Below are 20,415 nucleotides of genomic sequence, written 5' to 3'. Positions count from 1 at the left end.
GCTTACTAATGAAGCTAATATTTCTGGGGTAATTACCACTCGTCGCCTATTTATGCCAAAGCTTGTCGAATAGGCCTTATAAAACCAGTGGACCTTATCTGCTACAACAGCTATATACTGCTCGGGGCTGTCATTACAGAAACGTGCGTTTCGTGAAACAGTCGCGGTGCGTTTCATTGTAAGAGCAGTGGGCCGTTTCAATGATTATAACTTGTTTCGATATCAAGTCAGGGTACAAGTACAGTGTATTGGTGTTGGTTGCTCTTGGAGTACAGACTGTAATATTATCATATTATAACTACTACGAAGTTAAGACGAACAAAATACGGGATACTTTACAGCAACATATTCAAGCTAGTTCACTGATAAGAGGAGAATACAGGGTAGTTTATAATTTCAAGTCGCACTTGAATACAAGCGAGAAGCTATTGCAGAATGACGTCACGTTAGTGACGCAATGTTCGGTTAACAATTTGTACCATTTAATCGAAACATTGCAGTTATGGAAAGGTCCCATCTCGGTCGCACTTTTCGTACCCGGTAGCAGCATCATACACGCAGAACTAGCGATCAAATTCATCAAACAATGTTTTCCTTTAAGGAAAGTTCAGTTCCACCTTGTTTATCCAGAGCATCATACTCCGACGTTTGACGGGAACAATTTAGAAATATGGGTGGGGCTTTTATTCGCAAACGACCGATTGAGGTGCAAAGACCTGTTTGAAACATTGAGCAGTATTGAAGGGGAAAACTATGCAACATGGGGAATTCCCTACCCACAGAACACTCTCAGGAACGTTGCGAAACTGGCTGTTCAAACCGAATACCTCATCGTGCTTGATATCGATGTAATGCCGAGCTACGGTTTGCGAGAGAACTTTTTGGAAAAGGTTTTACGAAATCGTGGTAGCAACAAAACGGCAGAGACCAAAATAGCTTATATTCCACCTGCGTTTGAACTGAAAATAAACGAACAGATGCCCGAAAATAAAGCGCTACTACTTACCGCTTGGAAATCAAATCAAATTCGACCTTTCCATTATGAAACCTGTCCATCATGCCACAAACCTGCAAGGTAAAATGGGACATTTGTCAGTTGTTTGTGTGGAACTTAAGGTTTGAAAAACTGCGGGGTCAGCATAATCTGGTATTAATCAAAACATAATAAAGTTTACATTAAAATTAAAACATGATGTCCCTTTAAAGATTTTATAAAAAGTTTCCGTCTCGTTTACACGTGAAATACAACGCGTAAGCGCTGGGTCAAATACAAGTTAACAACGTATAGTTTCCCCAAAGTTTGCAAATAAGTATTTTAAAATTTGCAGGTATGATGAATGGAAAGCGATCTCAACGAATTTAAATTTGGGCATCGCGTATGAGGCGGAGTGGCAACCATCGTGGGAACCTTTTTATATAGCCCACACCTCCCACACACCAGATTACGACGAACGTTTCAAGCAATATGGCTACGATAGAATCAGTCAGGTAATATTTCTTTATACTTATACCAAATAACCTTTCACATAATTCAGATGTGTACTGTGGGGCAAGATGGGATACCGCTATCACCTGAATCACATCTTCCTGTTCGTGTTTTAAACAAAGAATAACTCTATTTTAGAGTTGCGGAGCTACGGTTATATATTTTTGAAATATTCTTTGTTTAGTACAAAATGGGACGATAAAAGAGAATGAAACATGTCCTATCTCATCCCGCCTTATACAGTACCACACTGCTGATCGTTTGTGCTTTATCTGAAATTCAAGTACACATACATTATATAGTCTTGTAAAACACAGCCATTTTTAATTTGATTAAAAACATAATTAAATCCTGCAGAACTGCGAGTTGCGCTTGTGTGGGTTCACATTTGTGGTGATGGCGAATTCATTTGTGGTTCATAAAGGATTTAAAGAGAGAGGGAAATTTCACCACGAGAAAGAAGTAGAAAACAAAAGAAATTTTAATTTATTTCAAAACGTGAGATTTAAGTATAATTTACAACATTTTTGGGGTTTGTAGATATAATAGTAAACAGCTCATTTGTCTATACGTTGGTGTTCGAACATAACTAACGTGCCTCCTGTTTCCATCACTTACGTGCAACCTACTGTTACTATTTGCTTGGAATTAAACCCAGTAATTTTTACAACAGAATAAGCGAACTTCGTTTTCTCTTCATCACAGGTTTTTATCCCGGAAATGACAAAGAAATATTCAAGGTCGGGTGTGGATTGTTTGGATTCGGGCAGAAGAAAGGGAAAGGCAAAAATTACATTTCGTCAACATTTCAACAAGTTAGTTAGCTGACGTTCACTTTACAATAAAAAGTATTTACTGTTTTCTTGATAAAGGAACACCAAGGAAAAGCTCTTGAGAAACGGAGACCAAGTTGAGCTCTGAATCTCCAGCATACAAGTATAGCTAGTATGGCTTATCTTTTGCTATCATTAATTTAAAAGTCCAGCCGGTATATTTTAATAATAATCAAAGCAACAGCAGAGTATCAAAAGCAAAAGCGTTTTGTTTTTACAAAAATATAAGCAAAATAATATATATAGCTCCAACTTAGTCATATTACTATACTGCACATGCCATATTGAAATAGGCGCAAATCTTTCCCGTAGATATTTATATTGTCATTGGGTATCGCTATACCAGTACTTCTCTTTCGTCTGTGGTATCTTTGGCGTAGCTCACCAGTTCGTCCATTTCGTCGTCGGAGCTATCGCGTAATACTGTGGCTGAAGTCACATCTGCGTCGTTTAAGTGATCGTAACGTGCAGAAGCGCCGTTCTCATTTGTGAGCGAACCGTATCCATCTCGACGCTTATGCCTTTGCCGAATAAATACAACAATCCCAACGATGACAAGAGCCGGCAATATGAAAGCAAGTGTTATAACTGCAAAGAAGATAGTTTAGTTGTTCTGTTTTATTTCTGCGAATTGAATAGATTTAAAGGCTGTAGCTGCATTTCGACAGTGATAGCTATCGTAAATTGATATACTATGTTAAATATAAAGTTGAGGAATAACAAACATGTTTATAACTTTCAGAATATCACAAATAAAGCTTACTCAATCCAGCTGCTGGCTTGGATTTTACAATCACAGTCACAGGAGTCGATTTTAGAGTCCATGTTCCTGAACTGTTCCAACCTGAAGCGAAACAAGAATATAGCCCAGCTTCGTCAGTTAAAACCGAATTGAAAGTCATGTTCCCCAATCCTTTAAGCAAAACAAAATAGTAGTTGTTATTATGATATAAAACACTGTATCATACAGAATTGGCATGCATCAGTGCCAGGCTTTTTGAGAGCACATGGTGGTATTATATAATATAGTCTCGTTACGTCGAGCAGTTGGTCTTATTTTTGTTCTTTGTCATGATTTTTCCACATTTCTCGAAGCTTAATTCTTACATTTATTCTCTTGATTAAAATCAAATATATATTCATAAATTCATAAAAGTTAATTTGGTTCTCAGATTTAAAACCGCGCATAATTGGCGAGTAATTAACAATTAACTTACTGTTTTTTTAAGAGTGTTTAATTCAAAATGTACCTTAAACTTTAATTAATTGATTCCACTCGGTGAAATATTTCTAACTAAGCTTAGTCATTTAAACCATGGTGTATAAAATTGTCCAATTAGTGAGTAATCAGTAAGTAAAACGCTTCCGTAACCAGTAAAGTATGTGGTTATGGGTTACACTGTCTTGGAATTTGGGAATACGTGGTGTGGTGTTCGGGTAATAGAAATCCACACAACGATTGACGCCAGTATCAAACTATTATCATTCAAGTTGGGACGCATTAAAAGTACTACTCCTTTACCTTATTATTATTTATCGTGATTGAAACATTATTTTTAATTAAACATTATATGATTAATATTAACTTCTAACATTACCTAATTACCGCGTGATTAAGATTATCCAAATTCACGAGAACAAACGTGTTTAAGCGATGACAAGGTTAACCAGTGTAAGTTTACAAGTCAACACATACATAAGGTGTATACACAGCATATTTATACATATTCTTTACCAATCACTCAGTCCTCATAGGCTATACATCATAAGTCTTCATGAATACTTGTATAGTAGGGTGGGGTAATATGGGACACCTATTTATTCTATTTTCGCTCCCACTAAAAACAAACATTAAAAAATTATAAAACCGCATCCTCACGACTCCCCCATTGACCGTTGTTAATTGTTTGAAACACCATTAGGATACGTGGATATTATATGCTAAAGGTGACCCATCTTTCCCCACAGTACTGTATAAATGTATTCTACCTACTGCTCCACAGTCACCAATAGCAACTGAAAACCGCTTTGTTGGTTACTTTGTCTTTAATCTAGCTTAGTCGACCGTTGTAGTAAAGGGGTACCGTATAATAAATATTATTCTAATTAGTATAATACGTGCTTACTCGGAGCTTTGCTGTCTTGTACATTGTAAGATTATATTTCCCGGGTCCAATTGGGTACACTAATATAGATTAACGTGATATTATTGTTTAAAAATATAAAAAAGTTTGAAATGGTCAACATGGCCTCGTACCTGGATGCGGATCTGTTACATTTCGCCCAGTCTCATCAGCAAACCAGACTTGCGGGACGGGAATTCCAGTTGCTGAACACGTAACTACTCCCGGTTTGCCCTCAGCAAGCAGAACGCTGGTGTTGGTTAAAATAGTCGGTGATTCGCAAGTTAAACTTAACGAATCTACAGCTTCAATGTTCATGCTGGCATGGTTTGGGGGTGCTGAACACCGTACATGTGACGCAATTCCCTTCTTACCGCTCTTTGGTGTTTCTGCTCTAAAAATATAATCGATTGGAAATATAGAAAATACGTAGTTAGTTGTGCAAGAATCAGGATATTTGGAAGGAATACTTTATTAAAATATATTCGATAAATATCTGTGTACTCAGTAGTGAATGCATAGAATACTAACTTACACTAACTCTGTAAGTTAAGATTCTATGGTGAAAATATATATACCGCCTCCGTTGCACAGTTGGTTATCGCGCCTGCCACTAACCCAGAGGTAATGGTTTCAAGGCCCTTCGATGCTGCTACCATTCTGGTTATATACGGGCTTGAGCAAGACACTTTACGGTAATTGCTCCAACTCGGTGGTCACTAATGGGTTGTCCAAATTATCAGCTACACATAAAAAATATATAAGAGTCCCCCCAAAAATAATCATCTACAAAGTAACCTACTTGGTAACTCGTGAGCTGACACGACATGTATGAAATGTATGAAACAGTCGTTTTCTGGCCACGCGAGAATAAAGTAATTTACATTCATTCATACGTCAGTCTTAATTAACTGGGTATGTTCTGTTGTGGTTGAGACATGAACAATAAGCTGTATATAAATAATCCAGTGTTGCTCACCGTTGATACCAACTGTGTGTCTCCACTTCAATCTTAAACTGTTTCATCCTGCAGTCACATATCCAAGGGTTTCTATCCAAATAAATTTCAAATGTTTCCGAATGTTTCAGATGGTCGATCCATTGCCTGAAAGAACGTTATGTTAATATCGTTAACTAAATGTGTTATAGTAGGGTGGGGGAAGATGGGACACCTTTTCATTCTATTTTCACGTCCCATTTGGTAGTAAACAATGAACATTTAAAGAATTATAAAATTGTATCCTCACGACTCTCATAGACCGGTGTTAATTGTTTAAAACACGATCAGGATATTTAAATATTATGTGCTAAAGGTGTCCCACCTTCCCCCACCCTACTATAATAAACTGTAATGAAAAGTGTACTGTCCTACCAAGGCTGCAGTGTCGTAAAATTTTTTCGAACTTTTTTGGTGGGGAAAACGCTAATATATGGTAATACGGGGTAAAATGGGATACTAGCACCCATATTTCAGCAAATAAAACTCATACAATTAAACATGCTGTTTTAGAGCCCAGGGCTACGATTATATATTTCGAAACTGTTTAGATACAGATAGCATGAAGTGAAAAGAAGTTAATTACCACATTGGAGTCGTGAGATGATTAACTTCCAATAACAATCTGCTGAGCACCAGGTTAGTAGTGAAGGCATCTGGGGCAATTGCAGCTAGCTGGTTATTAGTAATGCTGATATAAGATAACAGTGGACAGTTCTTAAACAAGCCGGAGCTAATTGACGTAATGTTGTTAAAGTTTGCAGAAAACAACGTGAGATTGTGGTTGTTGGTAAACAATGTTGCTGGTAGGCTTGTAATCCTGTTATTATCAAGATATAGTTGGGACAATAATTTGTTGTGGTTGAAGGTCTTCGGTCCTAAATGGCTGATACGATTTTTCCCCGCATTTATATGTTTGGCTTTGATGAAGTGACGAAATGTGTTTTTGTTCAAAGTTTTGAGTTGATTTTCTTCAAAATAATAATATAGTTTTCCCGCATTAATTGTTGGGGGGAGTGATGTTAGACCAGCACCAGTGCAGTTTACTGCTGATGACGAACATAAACAATTCGTGATTCCATCGCAAGGCGAAACCGCATTTGTGTGCGCAGAGTATACCACAGGCAAACACAAAATAAGAATCTTTAAAACTACCATGCTTCTGTCAAGTAATTTAAAATATAGCATTACTACTTATAGGTTTAGGTTTTAGTACTGTGGGGTAAAATGGTATACCTTAAGCACCTAAATCCTATCTTCTGAACGTATTTTGAAAAATTAACAACGCCATTTTAGAGAGGCGAAGTTTTATATATAACTTTGTAAATATTCTTTGCTTACTACAAAATGGGACACAAAAAAGTGAAAGCATCTCCTATTTTACCCCGCCCTATACTACATATGTTTAAATGAAGTCGCGAATTTTAAGCTTGTTAAAGCTCTGACTGCCGACGCACTGTTCTCTTTGACTTTTTGATTTTTGTATCTCTCATTCATTCTGTAGTTTTTTTTCTTTTTATCCAAAACTTTTTGTTTAGTTCCTGTAATTGTAAAGAATTCTAGACCTAAATGCAATCCGTCCCTGGCAAATGGGTTTCATCTTTATTCTGTGTTGAAATAAGCACACACAAAGACTTGCGGCGAATGCGCAAACACTGATTATACAACCCATTGTTCAATGTTTGACCTAGTTTCTATCTTACACGCAACATGATGTCCAATAACCAAAGTCAAACATACATATCCCAGTCGTTGTCCGAGTCACAAATATGTAAAACCTGATCATTAAAACTTAGCCGTTTCCTGTTGTCTGTTTCTTACCTCTCGAAAAGGTCTGGCTGCCGATATCACTTTTTGTTTCGTACCAGTGTCAACACAGTACACATAACTGTTTGGCATTCTCACTCCGTTATCATAAAGTAAAGCTCCAACTTAAAACAGTATCAGTGACTCTAGCTAATGGAATTAGACGCGCCATCAGTACTACACACAACTTAAGACATAGCAGACAAGTGGATAAGCACTGTATTGTTATACTTTTGCGATTCTTCTCACTTCGCTGCCGCGGGGCGGTTTTCGGAACGGTACTTTGTCTGCTGATGACAATACTATCACGTGACTGCATGCTCCGATGGTTTCACATCGGTCGGCCAAGATACGCACATGCTGCGCCACCCAAGACCGAGCTTTTATCACAAAAGTACAATTTGCAGAAATGTTTAACTAATGGCTTTGCAACTATCCGTTAGTTCCATACCAACGTTTCACCCCTTTGGGCATTGCCGGCGAAACCACGAAAATATACAACGAATATTATATTACGTATATACATATATACATGGTTATAGAGTTCACGAATAATGTTAACAAGTTTCGCAGGTTTGTTTGCAATTTCTGTCAACATATCGATTGTTGCCACAATAGCTTCGCCATCCTCTGCATCTACTATCCTTGTTTCTGCAATTTCCGTCTGCAGATTTAAATTTTCAATGAAATGTTTGTTAGACTTTTTTTTATAAACTTTAAAACATTATTTGTTACATGCTGCTAGTTCTTGTGTTAACGTAAATTTATTGGTTATCGAAGGTAAGACCTACTTGTTGTGCCACCGTTACACTGTTTACAACTTTTCCTGCAGTAAGTCAACATGTAGCTTGGGTTAGCACTGCATTCTCCGTCATTTGCCCAACTCGGACAATAGGTATTCCTATCAGTGCATGTACCGCCACTACCTCCAGTTGTACCTTTAGGGAAACGCATTATTTAGATTCCACGTTTACATGCCAGTGAGGAAGTACCTGAACATGTTCCGCAACTCTTCTTGCAGTTGACATGCATCCACCCCGGGTTTCGTTGGCACTCACCTTGGTTTTTCCAATACTCACAGTTGTTGTTATCATCAATACAGGTTGAACCTGCATTCATTAAAGATCAATAAAACTGATCTCACTACTACTATATAGAAGCTTACAAATTGTAATCATGTGTAAATACCTGTGCCTCCTCCTCCACCTCCCCCTCCTCCTCCACCTCCTCCTCCACCACCTCCTCCACCTCCTCCTCCTCCTCCACCTCCACCTCCTCCACCTCCTCCTCCACCTCCTCCTCCTCCTCCTCCTCCACTCCCACCACCTTAAAACATATGTGTATGTCATATACAAAACACGCACGACAAGAATAGATAATATTTCCCACCTTCTTCGTCACAGTTAAGTTGGAGCGTCTGTGCCAAACCTCGTTGTTGGTTTCTATCATTACACCTATTGTTTGTACAAAGGAAAATCAGCAAATTATATAAAACTATAGATGAGCTTTTACCTCTAAAGACAAACTACGCGAAAACAACGTGTTGTTAAGTACATATTGCCCAATTGCTTAATAAACGGAATACATGACGGGGTGATACCACGAATTAGTACTATCGTACCTTTATTATCTGATATCGAACGAAATACATTAAAATACACGTGATGTTATATAGAGATTTTTCCCCCAATTATAAGACATATTATAAGACATATAAAATCAATTATACGAGACAAAATCATTCAAACTAAACTACAAAATTTGGGCCGTAATATAAAAACTCAGCGAACATTCAAATTGACCATCTATTATTATGTTTATAGACATTGACAATGGTTTTGTTATATTATAGACATTAACAATGGTTATGTTTTAATATAAAAACAGTAACTGCCTTTGCCGCGCATTTTGTTGGACAATGAGAATGCCATCAAATACTACTGTAACGGTTTTTCGTCTATTATCAAATGGGTATACTCGAAAAAAGGCGATTCAAATAAAAAGGTCTTGTCTTACCCCAACCTACTTTATGAAGTGGAAAATATAAGCCTATAAACAATCGTATATTTACCTCGGAATGTAAGAAGCGCTATTACAAGGGAAAATCTCTTGAACCAATCTAAAGAGATTTATGTCGTGAGCTCGTAATTCTTGTCTTGTATTAACATGATTCTGGATTCCGTCCCCGCCCGGCCTACCTTCGCGCTGCTGATTGAAAAATGCTTGGACACCTGCATAGTTGGTAGTTTCATTTGGTTAAAACGCTATGGTATTGTCGTAAAGTGTTTATTAAGTGTCAACCTCACAGTTGCGAGTCCACATATACAGTATTATTTAACTGCAGTACACGTTTATTAAGGATACTTTCATTGTTATGTGCTATATGTGTGCAGCTTATACGCTAAGAATCATAAAAAACCCCACCTTCTGCGAAATATTCACGGTTATCGGTATTGGCATATGTATTCGACCATAAACCGGCTCTTCTGGCCGAGTTGAAGGCACCCTGTAATCTTGAGTTAAAGTTCGGAATTGCCGTGTAAGCTGCGATAAGGTGAATACCGTGGGCGAACTCATGCATGAAAATATCTTGATTTTGTGCGTACCTGTGTGTATATGATGTTAAAGAATAGTTTCTGTGACTTTTACCGGTTTTATTTTGGGAATTGCGATTATAGTTTTTCTGGGTTAAAAAAGTTTTACAAAGGAATAACATGAATATTAAATAATTTGTGTTATGGAAATTTACTTGTTTTGACTATAGCGTAATTAACACAGAAATGTAAAAATCCGGTTTATGTGCTTGCTGCATCAAGCCTACTAGAAATATTTCTATTCTAGTCCGTTGGCTACATGTGTTGTAACTATATACCAAACTTATATTTTACCCGTCTTGTGCTTCACATAACATATTTTCTTCCGCTCCCACGTTTACTGGAATTTGATACGTCCCTCCAGCCGCTCTTCGTGTGAACCAATAAAACTGCCTCATCTCCGGTACCTATACAATAGAAAGTTTAAAATTAAAACTGTTTCAAAGTTGTATACTTAAAGTTTACGTGACAAAAACACCAACAGGATGTTTCTTTTTGGTCCCGGTTTACCCCACATTGTGGTTTTGTAGTTTTATTATTGTCAAACTTTGAAAGGTTTGCTTTTAATGCAATAATTTATGCTTCGGGGGTTATTCAAACATAACATACTAATATAATTACAAGAATATATGAAAAATTTATTCGAAATTCAGTCATTTGCATTCAATTTTTATATAGTGGGGTCAATTTTTATTTATAGTAGAGTGGGGGAAGATAGGACACCTTTAACACATAATATCCAAATATCCTGATCGTGTTTTAAACAATTAACAACGGTCTGTGGAAGTCGTGAAGATACGGTTTTATAATTCATTGAATGTTTTTTGTTTACTACCAAATGAAAAAAGAAAACTAAACGAAAGGGTGTTCCATCTTCCCCTACCCTACTATATGTGGCTTGAGAAAAATCGCGCGAAAAAAACAGTGTAGCAATATCCAGTTTGTATAAAAATGTAAACTTTAACAATAGTTAATACCAATTTTCTGTTAATACAAGTTGATATGTGCAGTTGTATAGGATAACATTCATCATTTGATGATTATATTCAAACTATACCAATATTTCGTATATTATGATTCTGTAGGTAACATGTTTAAAACTATAGCAAGCAAGGGAATGTTTAAACTTGATTTTTAAACAGTTTAATATTATTTCGGTGTATTTACGTGTAATCAGAATTAGCAAGAATGTTATACTGTCCCGTCTTACCTCGTCTGCTGTTTTCGAATTGGTATAATCAGGCCTGCTGTGCATATCGTTAAATTACTCCTTGTGTGTTTTAATATATAGTAGGGTGGGGGAAGATGGGACACCTTTTTATTCTATTTTCTCGTTTTAATTGGTAGTAAACAAATAACATTTATATTTGGAAAATATTGGGCGATATGTGCTAAATATCCTGTCTTTCCCCACTCTATAATACATACCATGGGCACAGTTTGTCTTCTTCCAATTATTGCCACTCTGCCATTGTTGTTGTACATATGGTTACGAATGTCTTGTCTATCAGCGAGCATGAACCTCACCACGTAGCAAGCTCGCTGCAAGGCTCTGTAAACATATTTGAAATGATAAACTTATAGTACAGTGGGGTAAGGTTAGTTCCGTGAGCCTCTGCTGGACCCGATATTTTCTAATCATATTTTGAACACTTTACTCTATTAGTGTCGCGGGGCTACAGCAACTATAGTTCTGTAAATTCATTTGGGTTACTATACCAAATGGGACGAAAAAAGAGAATGCCAACATGTCCCATGTTACCCCAACCTACTGTACATTATTTAAATCCACGCACTCAGCAGAAAGTAAACAGTACCTGTTGTCCAATATTCTATCTCCCATGATAGGAATACCGTACGCGCTGGTGAACTTCCGGTAGAAATTTTGATCCAATCTGTATTTTTGGACTATTTCCCGGGGAACTGGACTCACAACCTAATATTAGTTTTTTTATTTTATCGCTATATAACATATGATTATATGTGATTATTGGAATATTTATGATAGTGAATTATTGTAAAAGGGGATCCAATAGTTTTGGTTATGTTCGTGGAAAGTTAAATAAAAATAAAATGTTTAATTTTTTTCCCGAGTTTCAAAATACTGACATTTTGTAAAATGATCTGTTGTTAGGCACTGATAAACGTTGAATGTTTTTTTGCTGTTATGCAACACACACTCATGTCTGTAATAATGATAATTTTTCTATAGTATGCCATGAAACAACTATAAGACTAGAGTTATCCAAGTTATTGATAGAATGATAGTAATAATACGAAGATAGCCTTACTCTGGAGCATCTGTTCCCAGTAGGCGCATTTTGGAAACTTTTCGCCGCCCTAAAGTTTAATGTGGGCATCTCTACTCGTAGTTGATGATTAACCGCAGCTAGTCCTATGTTAGGAAAGTGTTAACATAAAAAGTCAGTGTTTTGGAATTGTTTTTAGTATGACCGTAATAATTGATCAACTTCTGCTAATCAGCAATATACATAAACGTTGTTTTTATTGCACTGTGTGTGCTGTCCCGGTTATGTCTCTGCTTTTACTTTTTTGTACTACATTTGTTTGAACATTTCTACCACTTTACCTGCTCTTACGAAGAAGGCAAAATCTGAAGGTAAAGGGAAACTGCTTCCGCTTCTAAGTGTAAATGTGAGTCTCCAATAAGGAGCAAGTCGTGAAAATCCGCTGAACTCCATACTTTCTTGCCGTACCGAATAAGACTGATTTCAAATAACGTAAAGGTTAAAGCTCGAATATATTATTTTCGTAAATATAATCACTTAACACAATACATAAGCTTTGGTTAAAATGACATATAGCCTACCGCAATATCAATCCAGTTATTTTCCCCAGATGAAGGAGAAAATTCCTCGTATGTCGTGTCGTTCCAGTATTGTACTTCCGTTTCGATGATGTCCCTCGTACCATTGTTATTGCGTAGCTTGATTGAGCTGACAGCGTAAAACTGTGGTAGTTGGAAGACAAAGCGTCTGTAACAAGTTTAAAATTGTGCCCTTTATTACAGCGGTCACAGTAAAGATAATATATATGTTTAGTATACGAAATGGAACGAGAAAACTATAATTAAATATAAGACCCATCTTACTTACTCCACCTTAAACTATTTTTAGTAAATTATCATTTAGTTGTGACTTAAACTGCATAAGCGCAAATCATTGGTAATTTAGTCTTTTGCATTTATTGTTAATATTATTCCGCACTTCAATGTGACAGCTTGCCGTTGATATAAACCAGGTACAGCGTCAGAGTAAATCATCCAATCGTCGTCGCACACCCATTCTCCACCTGTGTAATTTAATTTGCTGAAAAAATGATCCAGGAAACCGCAGGATTATTATAAAATAAACTTGGAGGAGAAAAAAACAAAGTTAGGTCGAAATTACCCAGTTGAGTTGTCCAATATTAGTTTTAACTACTTTTCATTTATCATTTACTTCTAAAGTAATGTCCACTATTTTGTTATTTTATTTTGTGTTTCGATTAGTTTCCATCAGTCCAAACTTGTTGCAGGAGCTTACTTACCTAGACCAGGTATATTGTTCGTAGAGCAGAACTGGCCGATGGACCTCGTGACGTAACAAAGTAACGCGAAGGTAATAATCGCGTACTGCATTATATTGTTTTGTGACGTACTTCTTAATTATTTTATGACGTCGTCAAGTTTTATTGTTTCAACAGCCTGCAGCACATATTGATCTAAAAGTTGTACAAATCAAAATAAATTACCTAAATAAATAAACAATTTTCCTTTCTTTCTAAACTCAAACTTTATATTTTTTATATACCTGCTGTCGAAATTGACTTAACGTCAAACTGTGAATCCTAACCAACTGCTGACGCTATTTATAAACTAATTTTCCTTTACTAACAATCAAATCATCGTTACGTTGCATCCGGATTATATCATCGATGTTCCAAGTATTGTTATGCGATTAAGGACCTTTCAATTATTTTCCCAAATCAGAACAATACCCCTTCATGACAGGATGACCGTTTCACCGGTCGCTTAATTTAAAACCTGTACTCGGTAATTCCCTCATTCATATGTCCATAACTCGTGATATGCAAACACCACAATGTACTATGCTGTATATCACGTTGATGGGCTCAAAAATTCCATAAATTAGATTTCGCGACGTTTTTAAAGGTTACAGACAGGTTAGCTTTTGTTTAAATGCCAATATCATCTTTCACTTACAGTTACACCATCACAACATGCTTTGCTCATAAAATTATGTTTTGTTTGGCAACGCCTAAAGTATAACACGACTAGAAAATAAATTTTGCTACTCGTAAAGCGTCATCGTGTTAAGGTCAATGTTTTTTGCCTGTTGTTTGGGAGTTAAGTAAAAGTTTGTTTCTTCAACATTTTTTGCCTTTAATGTAACAAACAGCATTCATTAAGTCTTCACGTTATACCCTTTTCACTGTAATTTAAACATTTAAGAAACATCCAGTACCAGTTAAAACTCGATTAATTGCATAGTCAGCTATTGGTTTTAATTAACAACTGTTTATTGTATCTGCGGATACACTTACATAGCAGTTGTCTTTATATACCGGCTAAGCCCATTAACACACACTGCTGCAACCGAAGTGATAACACAAGCGAACAGATATGTGAGAGCTGCTGTTTCTATCTCCTGCAGCTATTGTTAACATAAGCTTCTAAACAGTTTAGTGCTGCTGTTTTAGTAAGAAGGAGGAGGTGACTTGATTTGCCATTCATAAACTTTATGAATTGTCATGGATAGTTAGACTTTTTTAATTTCTGTTTACAGCCAACAACGCGAAATGCCAGTAGGACTTAAAAGTAGCAGGGGCAGTTCTGTTGTTTCAATACTATGTTTAGTGTTACAGCATTCCATTGTGTGTATTACTTTTTTGTTACGATTATAGCATAGTGGGGGATAACGACACCTCTTAATTAAGATTTATTTTAATATCAAGAAAACACGCAAATAACACACAATATAATATGGCAAATTGTCAATTACTATTCTGTATTTAGCATAAGCCACTTTTCATAAATTATCTTTAAGTGCAGGTGACTAAATTTGTCATATTGTCTTGTTATTATATTAGTATATTATATTTGAATAACCCTTGAAATATTAGTTATTGAATTTAAAACGAATTTTTCAAAGCTTAGCAATAAAAACCTACACAACTACAAAGTGGGAAGACAGGACAAAAAAATGAATATTTTTAAATTAATAGTATTCTGCAACTTGTATACATGTATAGCCTACCGAAATTAACAATGTGTGCTAGGTTCTTTGTCAAGTAAACTTATGTTTTTTATTTATTTCTAAGTTAAGACATATATTGACTAACCTACAAAATCAATACTCTGCGAAATATTTTATCCTATTTTATTCAATTACGATACTGGATTGGTAACACAAACTCGCAAACTTTAAAATTTCGGCAGTTTTAATATGATTCAGCAAGCATTAAAAATGAGCACCTTACTATTATGCTTTTTTCAGTCATTGAAAGTATGTTGTAATCGTTAAACACGGAATTGAAATACTTAACAACAGTTATCATCTTTGCCGCGCACTTCGTTGGACCGTGCGAATACTGTCGAATATCTAACATTTGCTTTTGTCTATATCTCTATCACCAAATGAGTACCCGTACAGGGAGATTTAAAAAGGCCGGTCTTCTCCCACCCTTATATTATATCTATTAAAGTGTAGCTTATTAAACACCTATTCGTGGTCATACATGGAAGTTGTCACTTGTATTACCTCTATGTTTGATAAACTAAATATAGTAATGTGGGGTAAGATAAGATAACGTTAATACCTAAATTCCCAGATTTTCTTGTACTCTTGTGAGCAATTAATAATGCTCTTTCGAGAGACTTCTGTTATATAATTATGTGAATACTATTTGTTTATTATTAAATTGAGAAATTAAATAAAATGAAAATATGTTCCATCAATAATTGCAAAACAATAATTAAGTGTCGCTTAATACAGAGTATTAGCTATAATGTACAAACTTAATCAAATAGGAAATAGTGAATTTGATGTCATTGGAAGCAACTTGAATACTGAGTGGGATGATATGGGGACATCTGGTAAATTTCGTTTTCATCCGAACTGTGGAAGCAACATTCGTTTAAGCAAAGATAACCTGATTGCACGGCGAGTGGAAGGTTTCTCTAACGCTGTTTGCTTCAGGTGATACTGATGCGTGTTGTTACCTGAGTATGTTAACATGGTGCTTTGAAAAAATAAAGTAGTAAATGCAGTATGGGGTCGTATTTTTACTGCTGCTGGGTAAATGAAAGCAGTGCATGTAACAGTGCGCCACTTTGTAAACCACAAATTTTTATGACAGAGAAGAGTATCTTTTGTGCTGTACGCGTACTAGGTTATGTTTCAATCAGACACTTGTTTTATTGATAAACCAACTGAATTGTAAACCTAATCCATTTACTTGTTTAATCTTGATATTTCGTTCTTTTTCAAATAAGCCATAAAATCTAACTATAAAAATACTCAAGATTCTGTATCGACATTTTCAGTGAATCTCCTCTTCTCCTGGGACAATTATTCCTCATTGAGATAAAAGACACCGATAAAAGTTGGTCAGGTCATCTTCGAGTTGGGATCACTCAAATTAATCCTAACCTCGACCATATTCTTGAAATGGTGGTTCCGATGATGATTGACGATGGCCGTACGTGGGCGCTAGCGATCACTAAATTCCACAACCGTGTTAGTGACGAACATCGTGATCTTTCTAAGTCTGAATCAGTCTTAAATTTCGGAAACGCCAGGGTAAACTCGGATTATCTCTGCTTTGCCGGGAAAAGAGCTTTGACGTATAGTCTGAACGGTACACGGATGGCGGATTTTGGTCAAGCTGTTTTAAGGGGAAGCAGAATTGGGATTGTACTTAGGCCTGTGACGTCACAAAGACGTAAACAGTACTGTGATTTACATTTAGTTATCAACGGCGAAGATATGGGGGCAGTTGTAACACGAATACCAATGACAAAACCTTTATACGCAGTTGTAGATGTATATAGTATCACGAAAGAAGTAAAAATACTTTCCCTCCCTGCTATGACGTCATTAACACACATGTGTCGTGACGTCATAAGAGATCACATCAGCGACAAAGATGAATTTATTAAGTTAGGACTACCCCATTGTTTACAAACGTTTGTCGAATATGGGTTTTATCCTGATCGTGTTTTAAACAAGTAACAACGGTCTATATGAGAGTCGCGAGGTCACGGTTTTATATTCTTTGAGTGTTCTTTGTTTACTATTAAAAGTGACAAGAAAATAGAATGAAAAAGTGGCTCATCTCACCCACCCTACTATTATAATGTTAATACTTATGGACTATTTAAATACTGTATCTATATCGTATTTTGTCGGGCAGCAATCTTTCTAAATTCTTAGAATGAACATGCTATCACTAACGTGTAAGCAGTTTTATTATAGAGTTACGTTTATAAGCAAGTGTATAGTGCGTAGTGCTATACAATACATATTATCTTATGCTATAGTAAGATAATAGTTTTGTCGTAAGCTAATTTCGCAACATTAACTATGCAATTGTTTCTTTTGATCAGTTATGTGTAGCCTACGAACTTTTTGAAAGAAGCGTATGGTAATAATGCTGTATTATTTGATTATATGAAAAACATATGTACACCGAAATTTGCGGTTTATAAAACGCTGACACAATCCGTTTACCGTCGTCGTGTTTCTTACGTGCAAAGGCCTTGATAAATACTGATAAGGTCGAGTGCTGTGTCGCCCTGCCAGTTGGTTCCTCTGGTGGCCATAAAACGTATCTGACAAATAAAAGCAATTTTTATTTTGTGATTATCAAACTTTGTTCATGTAGTCAGAGACATTTTCGAATAAGTTTGCAGAGCGTCAGGGGTCGTTTCGCCATAGTTATCTGATGTGGCAGTATTTATTTTTCTGTAAATTCCAAAAATTAAAATTAATAAATAAAGCTGCATTACCACTACTGGACCGGGCTGGTCAACTTGTACTTGGTAAGGATGCCACATGTTGTCGGTCCCCTCAATTTCTAATGCTATTTCTTCATTCACAAGCATGCGGAACAAATGACCCGTGTTCTCTTTAACAGCATGTTGGTGGTAAAAGGTTAGGCAGAAGCAGCCAGCCAGGTCATTCGTGCTTGTTAAGTTTGCTACGTCTCCTGGTTGAGCGGGATGGCTAGTCTCGAAGTAGGCGTAATAATTTCCTATATGAAAGAAACTCGATCGTAATATCAAAGTATTTCGTAATTATTGATGTATATACCGTCATATGCAGATGATGGTCCAGTAATAGTTGATGGAGTTATCCCAGCGTGGCGGGTAAAGCCGTTGCTTATCCATCCATCAAACCCACTTTCAAAGCTTGTATTGTATTCTGTACAAAGTTTGAAAACAGTATTAATTACGCGATCAAAAACACCATCGAAACTATTAAAACTAGTTGCTAAACAGTTATTTGATTCAATATATTTTACCAATGATCGTCACAGTGGTGACATTTTACTACATCCATTGTAATAATTACAAAAGTAAATCAACTTACTTTCAAATATAACAGTAACATCGCTGCTATTGATGCAAACATCATCATTATCGTTGTTGTCACTCCCTTCATCTTCTCCTCCCATATTAGGATCACAAACAATCCCTCTTGTTATTCCAGTTTCGTACGTGGCGTAGGTAGTCACCACCGTCGCCCTTCAGGCAATACTGCTATTAGACTTAGTAACATAATTGTCGAATTATCGACTCATTTAACTTATGTTCAAACGGTTTTAAAAATTGTTTACTGTATACATTTTTCGTATTTATGTTTTTAAGGACATTATCTCACCGCATTTCATAATCGGCACCGTCGCCATCACACGAGCCCATGGGTGCTCTCCACAAGAAAGTTGCTGAATTCCCCTTTGGATTAGGATTGGAATGACCAACGGCACCTTTGTCCGAACTTGACGGTTGGTTGGGACACACCATTAACTTAAAGCCGGATGGCACCGGATTAATAAAAGAACCGTAAGCATTATTTGAAAGTGATGCTCTTCTCACTTGGATGAAGAGTCCTTTAAAGCTAGTCTCTCCAGAGACAGTGACTGAAAATAAAGATTGTTAAACGCGATGTTAGACGTTATAAGTAGCAAGGTAACAAAAGCTTATTTTTAAAATGTAACCAAAACACAAAATAAACATTCCACTGCAAGCCTTACTTTCAATCACTTGTCCTGCTGAGAAAGATGTTTGGTTAGCAGAAATATTAAAACCAAGGTTAGTTTCGCCATTCACTGGGTGGCCAGAAGGAAGCATACTGGAGCAAGCAGAAACTGGAGGACCGTAACTTGTACCTTCGGCCATCTGATGTAAACCAATCAGGATAAAGGCAAATAATAAACTTCCAAACCTCATGGTCTAGATTTAGTTAAGTAATCGTGGAAAAAGCTTCTTTCTGTCCTAAAATTTTAAAATGATGTATAGTATTATTAGTACCAGATATACATTGAAAAGACAAAATTATTTGCGGCAACTGTTAGAATCGGCAAAACACTGTTTTACTCGGGTATAGTAATGTTGGGTAAGACGATTATATAATTCTGTAAATATTCTTTGTTTACTGCCAAACTGACAAAGAAAGAAAATGAAAAAATGCCTCACCATACTCTACTAAACCATTTAGCCAGCAAATAAACGAAGGGCCTGACGTGGTGGAAACCTCCATAAATATATGGAAGTGTTATACTGAGTTTTAAATTTATTGCGTCATATTCGTATAAAAGTTCACATGCGACACATTTCCAAACAAACTGCTGCACTTTAACTTTTGTTCACCATAACACGCAGGACATTTTCCATAATCACAACAACCGAACTGACTTTATTTGTTTTAATATGTGCCGACTTGGTGACGCGATTTTTGCTGCCAATTGCCCCCGGCGGAGGCGAATGCTTGTTTTCGTGATCTTAAATAGAAATATTTACATGGAGCATCATAATCGTGTGTTATGTATAAACGAGCCACAACCGTGGTTAAAACTTTTAAGTCGCATTTAAGTTATTTTAGGAGAAGGTGTTCAAGAACTTGATTATAAAGGCATATATCTACAATGCCCCCTTTGTCATCTTTGATTCGCCACAGACTCTTACACTGCATATGCATCATGTTACATCTAGATTATAATATTGGGTGCAATTGGTAGTGTTTGAACGATATTGGCCTTTGTTCGAACATCAATTGATAAATATTGTATTCTACAAATATATATAAATTTGTAATAACAGAAAATTAATAATAACTATTAATAAAGTTTACATTTTTCCATACAAATTGGGTATTTCTACAGTATTTTTCGCGCAAGCCACTTCCCATATATTAACTCTGAGTTCGTCACAACTTTTTGTCACATCACATTTCCGTTTTCAGTGACGTCGCACTTTTTTTTTGACGTCACATTTTTCGTGACATCACACTTTCCCGGTGACGTCACATTTCTTATTTTTCATTTTGACGTC

The 20,415-nt window shown here is 36.2% G+C and overlaps 5 protein-coding genes across 6 annotated transcripts; 2 read left to right on the top strand and 3 right to left on the bottom strand.

Annotated features, from left to right (window-relative positions):
* Positions 1–110: 110 nt before the first annotated feature.
* LOC149738425 (beta-1,4-glucuronyltransferase 1-like) lies at positions 111–3,009 on the top strand. Of its 2 annotated transcripts, XM_089873736.1 has the most exons (5): positions 113–1,075; positions 1,329–1,488; positions 1,844–1,984; positions 2,192–2,301; positions 2,359–3,009. In XM_089873736.1, exons 1-5 carry the CDS (start codon positions 201–203, stop codon positions 2,405–2,407), a joined length of 1,335 nt encoding a protein of 444 aa, XP_089729862.1. In that variant the 5' UTR covers positions 113–200; the 3' UTR covers positions 2,408–3,009. The 2 variants fall into 2 exon arrangements, with proteins under 2 accessions (XP_089729863.1, XP_089729862.1); XM_089873737.1 differs by lacking the exon at positions 1,844–1,984 and having other exon boundaries at positions 111–1,075.
* On the bottom strand, positions 2,467–6,652 carry LOC149738424 (uncharacterized). The gene is made up of 5 exons (XM_089873735.1): positions 6,026–6,652; positions 5,422–5,547; positions 4,577–4,836; positions 3,083–3,232; positions 2,467–2,907 (listed from the first exon to the last, which is right to left on the bottom strand). Exons 1-5 carry the CDS (start codon positions 6,625–6,627, stop codon positions 2,657–2,659), a joined length of 1,389 nt encoding a protein of 462 aa, XP_089729861.1. The 5' UTR covers positions 6,628–6,652; the 3' UTR covers positions 2,467–2,656.
* A 796-nt stretch (positions 6,653–7,448) lies between these two features.
* LOC149738423 (uncharacterized) lies at positions 7,449–14,370 on the bottom strand. The gene is made up of 15 exons (XM_089873734.1): positions 13,389–14,370; positions 13,067–13,151; positions 12,670–12,835; positions 12,430–12,565; positions 12,131–12,234; positions 11,657–11,775; positions 11,268–11,391; positions 10,134–10,246; positions 9,670–9,851; positions 9,317–9,476; positions 8,635–8,699; positions 8,434–8,571; positions 8,238–8,354; positions 8,037–8,183; positions 7,449–7,909 (listed from the first exon to the last, which is right to left on the bottom strand). The coding sequence occupies exons 1-15, from the start codon at positions 13,477–13,479 to the stop codon at positions 7,803–7,805; spliced, it is 1,854 nt and encodes a 617-aa protein (XP_089729860.1). The 5' UTR covers positions 13,480–14,370; the 3' UTR covers positions 7,449–7,802.
* Positions 14,371–14,583: 213 nt separating this feature from the next.
* Positions 14,584–17,725, top strand: LOC149738422 (neuralized-like protein 2). Its single transcript, XM_089873757.1, has 2 exons — positions 14,584–16,060; positions 16,408–17,725. The coding sequence occupies exons 1-2, from the start codon at positions 15,870–15,872 to the stop codon at positions 17,093–17,095; spliced, it is 879 nt and encodes a 292-aa protein (XP_089729883.1). The 5' UTR covers positions 14,584–15,869; the 3' UTR covers positions 17,096–17,725.
* LOC149738421 (uncharacterized) lies at positions 17,504–19,391 on the bottom strand. Its single transcript, XM_089873749.1, has 6 exons — positions 19,119–19,391; positions 18,746–19,004; positions 18,455–18,609; positions 18,176–18,286; positions 17,872–18,116; positions 17,504–17,694 (listed from the first exon to the last, which is right to left on the bottom strand). Exons 1-6 carry the CDS (start codon positions 19,312–19,314, stop codon positions 17,608–17,610), a joined length of 1,053 nt encoding a protein of 350 aa, XP_089729875.1. The 5' UTR covers positions 19,315–19,391; the 3' UTR covers positions 17,504–17,607.
* Positions 19,392–20,415: the final 1,024 nt, after the last annotated feature.

The sequence above is a fragment of the Ciona robusta genome, chromosome 3 (genome assembly GCF_009617815.1).
Source record: "Ciona robusta chromosome 3, ASM961781v2".
Lineage (NCBI taxonomy): Eukaryota > Metazoa > Chordata > Ascidiacea > Phlebobranchia > Cionidae > Ciona > Ciona robusta.
Note: the sequence above shows the minus strand (reverse complement) of the source record. Positions and strands in the feature narration are given on the sequence as shown.